Source organism: Oryctolagus cuniculus, chromosome 15 (genome assembly GCF_051225735.1).
Source record: "Oryctolagus cuniculus isolate XC-2025 breed Fujian yellow rabbit chromosome 15, ASM5122573v1, whole genome shotgun sequence".
NCBI lineage: Eukaryota > Metazoa > Chordata > Mammalia > Lagomorpha > Leporidae > Oryctolagus > Oryctolagus cuniculus.
Window position 1 is genome coordinate 67,858,491 of NC_142881.1, and position 15,072 is coordinate 67,873,562.

The 15,072-nt window shown below is 45.5% G+C and overlaps 1 protein-coding gene across 23 annotated transcripts in view; it reads right to left on the minus strand.

The window, feature by feature from the left end:
* Positions 1-15,072, minus strand: part of KCNMA1 (potassium calcium-activated channel subfamily M alpha 1) — a 783,049-nt gene that overhangs the window by 260,516 nt on the left and 507,461 nt on the right. For all 23 annotated transcript variants that reach the window (XM_070056978.2, XM_070056977.2, XM_070056983.2 and 20 more), the window contains 1 exon segment: positions 673-748. In XM_070056978.2, the coding sequence (XP_069913079.1) occupies positions 673-748 (76 nt within the window).

Below are 15,072 nucleotides of genomic sequence, written 5' to 3' on the forward strand. Positions count from 1 at the left end.
CAAACCGGCAGGTCATCAGGACGGAGCCCCTGGGGGCTCTTCCTCCCGTCCAGTTGTGTTTCCCAGATCAGAACGCAGTTCAAAGAAGTGGCCGTGCCGCATTCGCAGGAGGTTCTTCCATCTTCCCCCAACAGGCAATTCGCAGAGCAGGCCCCCAGGGCTCTCCGGATATAAAGTGAACAACTAAAATGTACTTGGAAATGAAATGATTTTCTGTTTGCCGTATGAGGTTTGTGATTGCCTTTCAAAGAGCACTGCTTCTCTTGCCTTTACGACCACATTCAATTTCTTATTTAGTGATGTAATAAAGGGACGATTTAGCACCTGACCGCAGGACTTCCCAGTCCACGAGCAAATCTATGGCTCATGCGTTGTGCACCGCTCTCCCAGTGGTGCCGGGGCTCATCTCTGACCAAGCCCAGCCGGTACCCAGGGACCAGCCACACATCCCCCCAAAACTGTCCCTGTCCCCCAATGTGTGCAGCTGTCGATCAAGATTTCCCAGCCCTGCAGAGAACAGCAACAAAGCTATCTTGTGGGTTTTCCCTCCATCTCCGAGTGAGATCAATGCGCCTAAGATATAGCTACAATCCCATTGGGATGGACGCAAACACACCTGGTATTTATCGCCTGGGGACTGGGATGGGGAAGAGGGGAGAAAGCACATCTTACCTTGTTTTAAGAATATTCAGAAACTGCAAAATTTCTGAAAACTGTATCAGTCGGAGAGCTCTTAGGAACCTCAAACCTGGAAAGAGAAAGGAAGCGAGATGCGTTAGTCTCCACGTGTGGTTTCCATCTTTGCAGTCTGCCTGCCACCTGGCGCCCAGCTGCCTGGCTTTGGAGGGGCAGGCAGTTCTCGCAGGAGAAAGAGGAGCCGGCACCTTGAGTACACGGCTGCATGCTGGTCTGTGGCGGATTTCAGCCCAGCTGCTAAACTGACTTCCTCCTGGAAGGTGGCCTTCGGGAAGCGGGTGAGGGAAGGGTCGGTGGGGGGAGGGTCCGGGTTAACCAGGCTTCCCATCTTCCATCTCTGGTTTAAAGTCACCGAGTTGTCGGGCAGGGTTTTTGTTTCTCAAAACTTCTGGGCTCTGTGATAGCACAGGGTAACCCTTGTGCTAAGAGCAGATTAAGAACAAATCGGATAACCTTACATCTTTGATGGATTTTTTTTTTATCTTTATCTTCAGCTCAGATAAAATGAAGACTATGCCCCCACAGCGTTGTCTGTTTTCTATAGGGTTCTGCATTTTCCTCCCAATCAATAAAAAAGAAAATTTGCAAAAACTCAGATCAGTACGATATGACATGCTGCAATTTCAGGACTCAAAACTTAGATAGGGGTCGGCGCTGTGGCATAGTGGGTAAAGCTGCCGCCTGCAGTGCCAGCATCCCATATGGGCACCGGTTTGAGTCCCAGCTGCTCCATTTCTGATGCAGATCCCTGCTACAACCTGGGAAAGCAGTAGAAGATGACCCAAGTCCTTGGGCCCCTGCACCCTCGTGGGAGACCCAGAAGAAGCTCCTGGCTCCTGGCTTCAGATTGGCGCAGCTCTGGCTGTTGCGGCCAACTGGGGAGTGAACCAGTAGATGGAAGACCTCTCTCTCTCTGCCTCTCATTCTCTCTCTCTGTAACTCCAACTTTCAAATAAATGAATAAATCTTAAAAAAAAAAAAAAAAACCTTAGATAACTCCACTTTTACTCAACCTCAACATAAACGCCTGTGTTTGCTAAAGCAGCAACCTGTCTTGAATGGAAGAGAAGTGTTTCCCGGTGGTAGAAGAGACAGAAGGAAAACAAGAATTTTTAAAATGCAAATTATTTGGTGCCTTAATAGCCAGGAGTAAATGATGTTTCTGTCAAGGTCAAATTCATGACTCAAAAACCTCCTTAGTCAGTCGTGGGCATTAGTGCCTCGGTCATCATGCAGAATTATTTATAAGATGCCGAACATTACAGCACTGAGACACACTGATTATTACACCCACTCCCGGGGAGATCATCTTTTGAATGTTTCCTGAAAGCATCTTCTTAATGAAGACTGGGCCAATGCAGTGCTAAACGCCAGGTGGAACTGAGTTGTCAGACAGCCTCGTGCCAGTGGGGAAGACTTTATTCCGCCCACAGGGGAGGCAATAAAAGGAAGTCTGACACCCTGTGGTGGCAGAAGCCACAGGCACCCACCAGGAGCCCAGGGTAAGTCCTCCCTACTTCCTGCTGGGACAAGGCCTCCTCTAATGGCCTACAGTGGCACTGTTAGGTGGCAAGGAGCAAATATTTGATTGTAAAAGCAAAGGAGGAGGAGGGATATGGCTCAAAAGGTGTATTTCTCGTCTGAAAAGGAGTCTCTTCATGAACAGATTTTTGTATTAAAAATTTCACCCTCTACGCTAAACAATATTCATGTAACTTTTATTAAACAAGAAGCTGCAGAGATGAGGAGGGAAGTTGACAAAACGGAAAAGGTTCCAGAGCCTAAACAGCTACAAACAAACTGATGAACGGCTGCCTTGCAGTGCTGAGAACTGAATTTCCCACAGAGGGCAACGCTGGTGGGTCATCTCAGAAAGCAGAGGATGTAAGGAAACGGGAGGGGAAACGATGAAATTTCAAAGACGAGAAGTGGAATGCAGATCACAGAGACACAACCAGCAAATGCATACAGCGTTCTCCCTGATCTGCGGTAACTGATAGAGCACCTAAAAGGTAACCTATGGAAGTGAGATGCACACTGTGAGAGGCAGTGACTTTGAACAGCCCTTGTCTCAATGGTTGAGGAACAGGTTTTCTTTTTTCATTCTATTTGTTGAACTCTGTACTTAGTGTAGGGTTAACCTTCTGTGTGTAAAGTTAATTGAAATAGATCTTAGTAAAAAATAAGAGTGGAAATAGGAGAGGGAGGATGAAGAAGGGTGGGGGTGTGAAGGAGGGAGGGAGGAGGGGTGGCAGAAATCACTATGTTCCTAAATTTGTATTTATGAAATGCATGAAGTTTGTATACCTTAAATAAAAGGTACCTGGGAAAAAATCAATACATAAAAGAATATGGAGTGTGCAAAGGGAAGCATAACACGTAGGTCTTCAGCATCGGCAAGGACACGACAGGAAAGGCCTTCCTTGGCATGAATTAAGGCTGGAGGTTCAAAGGTAAAATGAATGACCTGTTCTTAGGGACCAATGCCAAGGATACCCAGCTTTCATGCTACCCTGTATTAATGCTGAGCAACAACTGGGCAACATTCAGCTTCCAGAAAGAGTCTGACCCAAGATTTGTTTGCTCAGTCAGGTGGTGGCTTACAAGTAAAGGCAGCAAAAACAAAATTTCTTTCAAATATCCAAGATCTCCAAAAATATATTGTTTGCTCAGCTTGTGCAAAATAGTTTCCAAAGAGGCTTGCAAGACTCACTAAATCAGAATGGATAGCAAGAGCTGGAATGTACAGACTCCACAACTGGAGCTAAGCATACAGCCAAACCCAGACTGCCAATCTCACACCAGCGTCACTGTCATGTGTGGCTGTGTGATAAAATAACACATCTAGAAACTTGAAATGGGAAGATTGGCAGCTGGCACCAAAACCTAGCCAAGAGCGAAAGGTACACATTATATATTAGTTACTCATGGTTTCATCCCGAAAATTCTGTGTGTGCATCATTTTTCTCATTTATAGAAGTTAAAGTCAAATACGAAGAACCTAAACTCCAAATTGAACTTTAAGTGATGGCATTTGCATCCTATATCATTTATTTGTAGCTTTCCCCCATTTTAGTGACATAAAAATTTAACAGGATCAAAAGTACAGTAGAGTGAAAACTTGGCTTTAATTGAGACACATGGAAATCAGGCTAGGATAAAACACGCTAAGGATGGAGGGCTCTGCAATCCAGCTACAGGCCATCTGCAGATCTAGCTCTAAGCACCTTGGCAGAAGTAGAGAGATAGCCTCAGATTAACAGTGTCTACCCAAAAAGGAAAAACAAGCTGGTCCTCAGGTATGGGAAATGCATCCCTTTCAAAGAGAGCCAGGCTTACGCAGGAGCAAGACTCTTCAGAGCTGAACAATGGTGAGCTCTGTTAATCTGTTTCGTACAGGTCGTTTCCAGAGCTTTGGCTTTCATCAACAGAAATGGGTGCATTCAGTTCTCCATGAATTAAAAATTCATTCTAGGGGCCAGCATTGTGGTGCAGTGGGTTAAGCCGCGACCTGTAACATCAGCATCCAATATGAGGGCCAATTTCAGTCCCTGGTACTCTACCTCTGATCCAGCTTCTGCTAATGCACCTGGGAAAACAGTGGAAGATGGCCCAAGTAGTTGAGCCCCTGCACCCACACAGGAGACTCAGATGGCGTTCCAGGCTTCTGGCTTTGGCCTGGCCCAGCCCTAGCCATTGAAGTTATTCGGGGAGTGACTGAAACAGCAGATGGAAGATTCTCTCTCCCCTCACCCCTGCCCCTGTGTGTGTGTGTGTGTGTGTGTGTGTGTAACTTTGACTCTCAAAGAGTTATCTTTTAAAAGTCAGTCTCTGTTTATGCTCAGGTCAAACCAGGATACCTGGAGAAGCAGATGGTCTGAAGTATGCATCCCGCTGTCTGCCTTGGATCCTTGGGGATCCCTGCTCCACTGTCCCTCTGTTCACATGGAGAAGATGTCCAAGTCCTTGCAATACCTGAAGCAAATCTCCTCCACCATGTCCTCTTGGATCTGATGGCCTTCTGCTTCTCCTGCTCTTACCTTCCCTCTAACCCGGGCACCTTCCTCAATGAGCCTTGACTACACAAGGATGCTTCTTCTGCACAGGCTGGTCTTAGCGCCTGAACCACTGCTTCCTTCCTCACCTACTTCACATTTTCACGAATGTCACTTTATCAGCCAGGCCCTCCCTGGCTACCCTACCTGGGGGTGTAGCTCCTCCCACAGTGCCCCTGAAGCTCTCCGATCCTCTCCTCTGTAGAAAGCATGGCATCTCTGGGGCCGGTGCCGTGGCTCACTTGGTTAATCCTCCGCCTGCGGTGCCGGCATCCCATATGGGCGCCGGGTTCTAGTCCCGGTTGCTCTTCTCCCAGTCCAGCTCTCTGCTGTGGCCCGGGAGGGCAGTGGAGGATGGCCCAAGTGCTTGGGCTCTGCACCTGCATGGGAGACCAGGAGGAAGCACCTGGCTCCTGGCTTCGGATCAGTGTAGCGCGCTGGCTGTAGTGGCCATTTGGGGGGTGAACCAACGGAAGGAAGACCTTTCTCTCTGTCTCTCTGTCTCTCTGTCTCACTGTCTATAAGTCTACCTGTCAAATGAAGGAAGGAAGGAAGGAAGGAAGGAAGGAAGGAAGGAAGGAAGGAAGGACAGCATCTCACTGATGCTATGCAGTTCCTGTCCCCCTGTCTGAGGCACCAGAGGGGCGGGTGTCTGCCTGTCCATGGCTGTATTGCCAGTTGCTGATGTATATCTGGTATTTGTTCAAGCAGAATGAATGAATCAGGGCTTTGAGAAGGAATTGGGTGATGGAGAGTAGAAGGTTCAAGAATCTGCATTCAGATTTTTAAGACTATAGGTTGCTTACTAAGAGGGAAAGCCAGGAGCTTTGAGGGGTGACCAGAGAGAGGTCAAGGCTGACACTCTCAGGAACCACACACAGCCAAACTGGAAAAGAGCCTCAATCTATGGCCACTGCTGCTGTACCCAGAAAGGCCCAGGGAAGCAGAGACAGCAATTCCGTGCCACATAAAGAGGGGTGAGAAAGGGTGAGGTGGGAAAGGACATTCCCGAGTGACACATTACTTGCCTTCCTGGCTTTATCATACCTTTTTTCTTATTATTTACTCCACAAAAATCTCTGAAACAAAATGATCTAGGAAAACATAAAAATGTCTACACCAGAGCCATGAAGAAGAAAATCTAGGGGGCCAGCATTGTGGCATAAGGGGTTAAGCTGCCATCAGCAATGCCTACAATGCTGGTTATATGGGTACCAGTTCGAGTCCCTGCTGCTCCAGTTCTGATCCAGATCCCTGCCAATGCACCTGGGAAAGCAGAGGAAGATGGCCCAAGTCCTTAGGCTCCTGTACCCGCATGGGAGATCTAGATGGATTTCCAGGCTCCTGGCTGAAGCCTCCCCAGCCCCTGCCAATGCGGCCATCTGGGGAGTGAACCAGTGGATAGACAATCTCTCTCTCTCTCTCTCTCTCTCTCTGTGTGTGTGTGTGTGTGTATGTTTCCCTCTCCCTCTGTCTCTATAATTCTGACTTTCAAATGAGTAAAATAAATCTTTAAAAAAAATCTATCTATACCAGAAGCCATGAATCACCCCATCCCCAAAAAAGTACTACGCCTAGACAGCTGTACAAGTGTGCTCTTCCACACTCTTAAGATATAGAAAATCATCCTGTGGCTTACTCCACAAAGCCCACAACAGCTAGGGCTGGGCTAGGCTGAAGCCAGGAATGGGGAGCTCACTCCAGGTCTCCCGAGTCGGTGGCAGGGATGCAGCCACTTGAGCCGTACCCGCCCCCTGCCCGCCTCCTGGCTGTGCATTAGTAGGAAGCTGGAACTGACAGTGGAGCAGGGACTTGAACTGAGCCCTTGAGCCCTCGTGATGTGAAATGCAGCCATCCCAAGCAGCATCTTAATCACCACGCCAAACGCCCATTCCAGCAACAGACACTGAAAATACGTTCACAGGGGCCTCTCAAACACTCTTCACTCACGTAATTGATATTAAACATTTTATTAAAATTCTAAATTATGCCGTAACACAAAAAGAGATGGGCAGCTACTGAATTTATTATGAAATAAACATAAACCTAGCACCAAACACTGACCCTCAAAGTACCCCCCAAAATAGAAGATTGCAATATCACTAAAGTCATAAATATAAAAATTCAATATTAAATACCAACATGCACAATTCATCAAGGAACTGAAATACTAATGCAGTGTGTTCTGTTTAGCCATGCCAGTGGAATACAGCAGTTGATCTCTGACATGTCTGGAAACCTCACTAAAGTGATATTAAAGGGAGAAACAGGGAAATCCCACAAGAACAAGGGAGAATGGAACTGGAGACTATAGCACCTAAGAGAACATGACAAAACAATGGTAGATAAAAAGTGGATATTTTGCTAGAGATGGCAGAGCTAAGAAGGAGAGCTAAGAAGGAGAGCGGGCGGGAGACTACTCTGTCCTGGGTCCTAACTTGGCAGAGCTAAGAAACCTGGTCTCATGTGCATATAATATGCATAGGAAAAAAAGACATACAAACATGCACTCAGCTCCCCACAGCCACAGGCTTTTCTACCTGTTGATTTGTTTCACCTCAAATTGTAACCACTTTGTAAAAATTTCACCTGGAACATAACACAGTTGTTTTCCTTGTCATTATTCCTTAAATGATGCAGTGCAACAACTATTTACAAGGCATTCATGTTATATGAGGAATTCTAAGTAATCTAGAGAGGATTTAAAGTACAGAGAGGGTATGTGTAGGTGATACACACCATGACTACGGCATTTTCCTTAAGAGACGGAGCACCTGCAGCTCTTGGCATCCATGAACCAACCAGGGGACACCTATCTACCTATGCTTCCATATCGGTAAGTGAACATGAGATCTGTTTTGAGCCAGCAGATTCCAAAGGAGTTCCCTAAAGAGAGAAGTTGGAGGGGGTGGTAGCTGGGAGACTACAGTGTAGAAGAAATCAACAGCCCAAGGATGAAATGATATGAGGACCCCTAGGGAGCAGGAAGTGGTACCAGTGACACTGATTGACTGGAATATTAACAGGAGCAGCCAGGACACAGCAGGAAGTGTGGGCGTATCAACTGCAATACCCTGAGGGAACCTGTGACAACCAGAAGAAACTGGGGCAGTACATCCCCAGACAAGCTGCAATAAACAAAGACAGGGTGGGTGTTCTGGGTGGTGGTTACAATGCCACTCGGGACTTAGGAGTCCCAGCTCCACTTCCAGTTCCAGGTTCCTGCTCATGTAAGCCCTGGGAGTCCGCAGATGATGGCTCAAGTGTTTGGGTCCCTGCTACTCACGCGGGAGACCCCAGTGGAATTTCTGGTTTTTAAGGGCCTCTGGAGAGTTAACTAGAGGATAGGAGCTCTGTCTCTTTCTCTCTCATTCTATCTTTCAAATAAAATAAAAATACATTTTAAAAATAAACAAAGGCATCCACTAAATGACTAAGGGAAAATACCCAATTCCAAAGATGAGCACAAAATCAAGAACCACAAACCACTTCAGGAAAAGCAAGCTTTCCTTGAAGAAAGGTGCGTACATTCTGGCAAAGCTAACACTCTGGGACACAACATTAACAAATAAAATTGCTGCCTTTTTTTTTTTTTTAGAAAAAATGATTCAGAAAAAAATTAACTGAAAAACATAAAAAGCTGTGAGGACCTCAACTAGTTACCTTAGAAATTCAAATTCTGAAACAAAATGTTCAAAGGCCAACCAAACAGAAGAGTAGATATTGCTCCTTAGCAAACTGGAGGGCAGGACTGTCAATCACAGGATCCTTCATTCAAAAAGATGAAAAGTACAAAGAAGAGAAATGGAAAAGTAGGGGAAATTCTCAACCTCTACTTAACTCAATTTCCAGGAGAAAATGAAGGAAATAGAGAGAAAACATTCAAAAACTATTTTAGGATAAGATTTCCTAGGTCAAAACAATGATGTATACCCTTAGGACAGAACGGTCTGTTAAGAGTCCAGCAGACTGAATTTTTTTAAAGAGACCTAAATTCAGGGGTGGCACTCTGCACAATAGGTTCATCCTCTGCTTGCAGTGCCAGCATCCCATTTGGGTTACCTGTTCTAGTCCTGGCTGCCTCTCCTCTGATCCAGCTCTCTGCTATGGCCTGGGAAAGCAGTAGAAGATGGCCCAAGTGTTTTGGCCCCTGCACTCGCGTGGGAAGCCTGGAAGAAGCTCCTGTCTTCGGATTGGCTTAGCTCTGGCCATTGAGGTCATTTGGGAGTAAACCAGTAGAAGGAAGACCTTTCTCTCTGTCTCTCCTTCTGTAACTCTACTTCTCAAATAAACAAATAAAATCTTAAAATAAAAGACCTAAATCCAGACATATCCTGTGAAACTTCCTAAATCCCTCCAAAGCAATGGGAAGCCAATTCTTGTCATCATTTCTCTGGGTGCAGTGGATGCAAGAAAACCAAGGACATCTTCTTAATGCTCAGGAGAAATTGTGTGGAACCAAGCACCATACATTAAGCTATCTGGAAGCAAAATAAATCCAAAAGAAGTGAGATGCCAGAAGCAGTGTGGGAAAAGATAAAAGTGAGTGGTTGGTCTGGTTATTTTCTTAGTGAGTAAATAGTGTCATTGATCTAAGATTAAAACCTCAAGGACCCCACAGGAGGAGGCGTGAAGGAGAGCGGGCGGGAGACTACTCGTCCTGGGTCCTAATAGAAAACAGGAAGCTTAAGGAGGTGTATGAAAAACTTGAGTATATCTGAAATTATAAATTCCAAATCTGAAAGAGAAAAAAAAACTAAAGGAGTTATCCAAGAAGGAAAATAAAATGAATTTAATTCCTCCAACTATGGAGGGGGAGGAAGAATCAATGAAGAGGATATTGATTAGAAAACAGACTTGCAACAGCAAAAAGGGCCCAACTACGCTTGCAATTACAACAACATTGACAGGGTAACCACAGCACGTCCAAAGAGCATCAGATGGCTTAACACCCAACAAGAACAACAACTTCTAGATGTGTGCTGCTCATAAGAGAAACACTGTAAAAGAAAACACATAGGAAAGTTAGAAATAAAAGGATGAGAAGTACGTTCCAGGAACATGCTGACAAAAAGCAGCGAACAGAACAATGCTGGTATAAAATAAAGTGGCAGCTACCGTGACAAATTATAAAAGAAACAAGCAGTAATATGTCATGTTGATAGAGTAATCATCATGTTCCACCACGAACATGCAACTGAAGAAACTTTAAACACCTAAGACTATACCCAAAAAATAAAAAAGGCAAAATGTGACACGGATGTATCAAATAACAAAAAATTAGTAATGCCACTTTCCCATGGAGGGCTCTAATGTTCATTTTTCAGAAATTAAAATTAATTAGCTAAAATTAAACACAAATATAAGATATTTGTGCATTAGTTAATCTTTTGAATATATTCATACCAAGAAATCTAGAAACATGCACTCTGTAAAAACAACCACCAAACAAAAAAAACTTGACCATGACATTTGACCAAAAGAAACTGTATCAAATTCCAAATTGGAGAAATCTCCTCTGTCACATTTATCATGTAATTTAGCATGGTCAGGGGCCAGCGCTGTGGTACAGTGGGCAAAGCCACTGTGATGCCAGCATTCCATATGGGTGCCAGTTTGAGTCCTGGCTGCTCCACTTCTGCTCCAGCTCCCTGCTAATGTGCCTGGGAGAGCAGTACAAGGTGGCCCAAGTGCTTGGGCCCTTGCACCCATGTGGGAGAATCAGAAGAATCTCCTGGCTCCTGGCTTTGGTCTGGGCTAGCACTGGACATTCCATTCCAGCCATTTGTAGAGTAAACCAGTGGATGGAAGACTGACACTCTCTCTCCCTCTCTCTCTCTCTGTGTCTCTCTAACTCTGCCTTTCAAATAAATAAATCTTTAAAAAGTAGCACTGCCATTGTAGAAAAAGTAAAGTGGTTTCTCAAAAATTTAACAAAAGAACTACTCTACAATTCAGCAATCCCACTGCCATCCAAGGGAAATGAAATCAGAACCTAAGAAGTGCCTGCACTCCCATGTTCATTGCAGTTTTATTCACGATGGCTAAGATATGGACTCATGGGAAGATGCTGGTTGGAGGTCACAAAGTTTCAGTTAGGAGTACATTGAAGAGCTCCCTTATACAGCGTAATAACTATAGTTAATCACAATATATTGCATTCTTGGAAATGCCAAAAAAATTTAAAAACTACTGCAAATTAGACAAAAATATGGTAAACACTAATTTATTCTATTAAACTGGCAATGTATTTAAGTTTTGCCAAGCAGAGATGTCTCCACGACGAAACAGTCTTCTGATTTGGTGGTGGAACGAAGCCTTTACAGAAAGTAATTTAGCATTACCAATCAAGGTAATTTCATTTATCACGGGAATACAGCCTAACAAAATATGGGGAAATGCTACAGGAACAAAGATCCTCATTGCTAAACTATTCATTAACCAGGAAAATAGAAAGCAACTTAATATCTAAAATTAGGTCTTCTTAAGAATCCTGTCTTCTTTATAGGACATTATACATGTTAAAAAATGCTACAATGAAAAAATTTATCCTATTCTGTTAAGTTAAAGAAGTAGGTATAGGGCCAGCTCCGTGGAGCAGCAGGTTAAAAGCAGTGCAGTGCCAGCATCCCATATGAGCACCTGTTCGAGTCCCGGCTGCTCCACTCTGGATCCAGCTCCCTACTATGGCCTGGGCAAGCAGTAGAAGATGGCCCAAGTGCTTGGGCCCCTGCACCCATGTGGGAGACCCAGAAGAAGCTCCTGGCTCCTGGCTTCAGATCAGTTCAGCCCTGGGTTATTGTGAACCAAGATGGAAGACCTCTCTCTCTGGCTCTACCTCTCTTTGTAACTCTTTCAAATAAATAAAGTAAATCTTTTTCTTTAAAAAAAAAAAAAGAAAAGAAGTAGGGTATAAAAATTAGAGGAGTTACCAGAAGCTGGAGAGAGAGGGGAAAGGGAATTGTCTCATGTGTAGAGAGTTTCAGATCTGCAAGATGAAAATACTCTAGAGATGTGTTTCACAAATTGCAAACATCCTTAACACTATGGAGGTTAAATTAGCTAAGATGGAAAGTTTTATATGATGTGTTCTTTACCAAACATTTTTCTTTAAATAGCAAAATGAAAACATCAGAAAAACAAAGATGGGTGTGGAATCATGGCTTGGCAGGTAAAGTTGCCACCTGGGACGCCAGCATCCTATGTGGGCGCCAGTTCAAGACCCAGCTGCTCCTCTTCCAATCCAACTCCCTACTAATGCACCTGGAAGTGCAGAGGAAGCTATCCCAGGTGTTTGGACACCTGCACCCGCATGGGAGACCTGGATGAAGCTCCTGGTTTCTGGCTTCAGACCAGCGTACCTCCAGCCATTGTGGATATTTGGGGAGTGAGCCAGCAGAAGGAAGATAGTCTCTCTCTCTTTCTCTCTTTCTCTCTCTCTCTCTCATCTCTCTCTCAACTCTGCCCTTCACATAAATAAATACATCTTTTTAAAAAATTTTAAATTAAGTAATTTTTTAAAAGGAAGTAAAATATAAAGTCCACGTTCCTATGACAAAAACATAGGTGTATAAAAATGAAAGTGGAAAAATAGCATAAAATAGTGACAGTGGTTGTATTATTGAGGCAAGAATTTCGAATTTCTTTAATTTTCTCCAGTTTTCAAATTGTTCAGTTTTTAATGTTTACATTAAAGTCCCTACATTTTACTCACAATTACTTCTTGCTGTAGTTACAAAGTCAGTGTCGAGTGAGGACTGGAACACAGGTTTTCTGACTCTAAGCCCTGCATCTACAGCCAAGATTCAGCGGCTGGGAAGGCCCCCCAGGCAGAGCTGTCCCTCCAGAGCGTCATACCTGGTCCCCAGAGCTGCTCACGCACCTGCTGAGGGCCATGCTGAGAACTGGCACCAGCTGGACAGAGGAAGGGAGTCAGGCCCCTCTCCCAGACGTGGCACTGGTGTAATCCCAGCAGGGATAAGCAGGTCAACGGCAGATCATTCACCGTCCGGGGTTCCTACTGCCCCCTGCAAAGATGACTCGGGAGATCTGTGCATGGGAGGTCCCCAGAGAGCACCATACAGGAGACACGACAGCAAACGCATCTCTGCCTGTGGCGGAAAGACTGCCAGAGATTTCTGATTTCCTACTTTGCTTTCCTGGTCATTTCTTAATCTTTAAATCCAAAAGGCTAAAAGATTGCAACAAACCTCAGCCACTTTCAATCCCTGCACCTCCACACACACCCTGGAGACCCATTATTCTAGGGGGCTCTGACAGGGTCATTGATCATCGTTGTCCATCCCTGCACCTGGGAGGGGGAGAGATCAAACTGAGGACCAGAGTATCAGGATAGAGGGACATAAGGGGTGGGGGGCTTCTTCAGAGGGGTCCCCTGTGATCTGCTGCCTTGGTGGCCAGTCCCACCTCCCACCCCCTGCTGGGCACCGCTTCTCAGTCCCAGCACAGAGTGTTTCCCAGCAGGAGGGAGAGGACTGTTTTTCTTGTTCTCAGATGCTCCTGGATCTTTGTGTCGCCAGTCAGAATGCTTGTTCTATGCTCTACGCACAGCTCCTGCTTGTCTGACCTTTTGCCATTTTTCCCCTGGGTAACTGTTGAGGCTGCTGGGCTCCTCACCTTACCCCAGTCCTGGTTCCTGTTCTGACAGATTTTCAACTGATGTTTTCTTTTTTCTTTTTCTTTTTTTTTTTTTCCTTTTTTTTTTTTTTTTTTTTTTGACAGGTAGAGTTATAGACAGTGAGAGAGACAGACAGAGAGAAAGGTCTTCCCTCCGTTGGTTCACTCCCCAAATGGCTGATACGGCCGGCGCTATGCCGATCCGAAGCCAGGAGCCAGTTGCCTCTTCCTGGTCTCCCACGTGGGTGCAGGAGCCCAAACACTTGGGCCATCCTCCACTGCCCTCCTGGGCCACAGCAGAGAGCTGGCCTGCAAGAGGAGCAACCAGGACTAGAACCTGGCACCCATATGAGATGCTGGCGCCGCAGGCAGAGGATTAACCAAGTGAGCCACAGAGCCGGCCCCTCAACTGATGTTTTCAACCTGGGATAATCATCCATCCATTCGTTCCCTCATCCCTTCTGTCGTCTCGTGCAAGTGTCCTGAGTGCTACACCTGTCACTCTCTGTGCTGGACCCTGAAGGGGCAGGGGAGAAGCTCCTACTTGAAGGATCTGCCATTGGAATAGAGGAGCCAGAAAGTAGAGGAACAATTTTGCACAAGGAAACAAACACATCTTAGTGACTTTGCCTCTTAATACCAGGGTACTTCACATAGTTTGTACAAAATGGAATGTAAAGACCTTGGTTTCTGGTGGTAATTTTTTTTGAAATTCATGCATATCAGGAATCTTCAGAAAGCTCATGGAAATGCATATTATGAAAAAAAATTATGCATGGCTTTCAAAATTTTGTGCACCAAAATTATCTTTTAATCCCATTTTCTACGAACTGTGTGAAGTCCCCTGTTAGATGTGAAAGCACTTGTATGTCCCTTCTGCAGTGGCAGAATCATTGTCAAGAGCCCCCTGCCAGGCAGCCTACTTCCCCCAGTGCCCCCAGCCCACCTGGCCTCAACACCATTTTCCAGAAAGCAGCCAGCATGGTCTTTTCAAACATTGGCTGGATCATATTGCCTCCCTCCAAAAGCCACCATGTGGCTTCCTTCTAACAATACATTTCTGCTCCCTTATCGTGCTTCGGAAGGCTGGCCAGGACCCTGTTCACTACCACTCCCCCATCCTCATGCCCTTCACGCTGGTTCTCTGTTCTGAGAACATTCCCCAGGGTATGCTCCCTTCTGTGTCCTCTCTCCAGAATGTTCTTTCCCCCAGATCCCTGCACGGCTGGCTTCAGAAGTGTTCTTTGGCCATCCCATGACTCCCCCACCAAGAGCTTGTACTTTATGGTGCTGATCACTATCTAAAAATCACCTGGTTGGCTTGTTGGGGTGTTTCCTCCCCGCTCCCCAGCAGAATGTCTGCTCCATCTGAGCACACACCCCACTCACCACGGAGTCCAGAATGTTCCAGAACAGTGCCGACCGGCAGGTGGGAAACACTGCTGCAAACAAGTGAGTACACTCAGGAGAAATCCTCTCCAGGGAGAAGGAAGAAAGGTGTTGGATACGCAGTTAAATCCATGGTTTTACTCAATTACCCAGCTTTTTCTCAGGAAACAGTCTCTTCTCTCCCATCATTCATGCTCCCCTCTCTGGCTGCTTCAACACTGGCCCTCAGCACGACTAGAGGTTACAAGGGAATGCAACAACCTGGCCAGCCTACTGTAGCACTATAGGCGCAGAG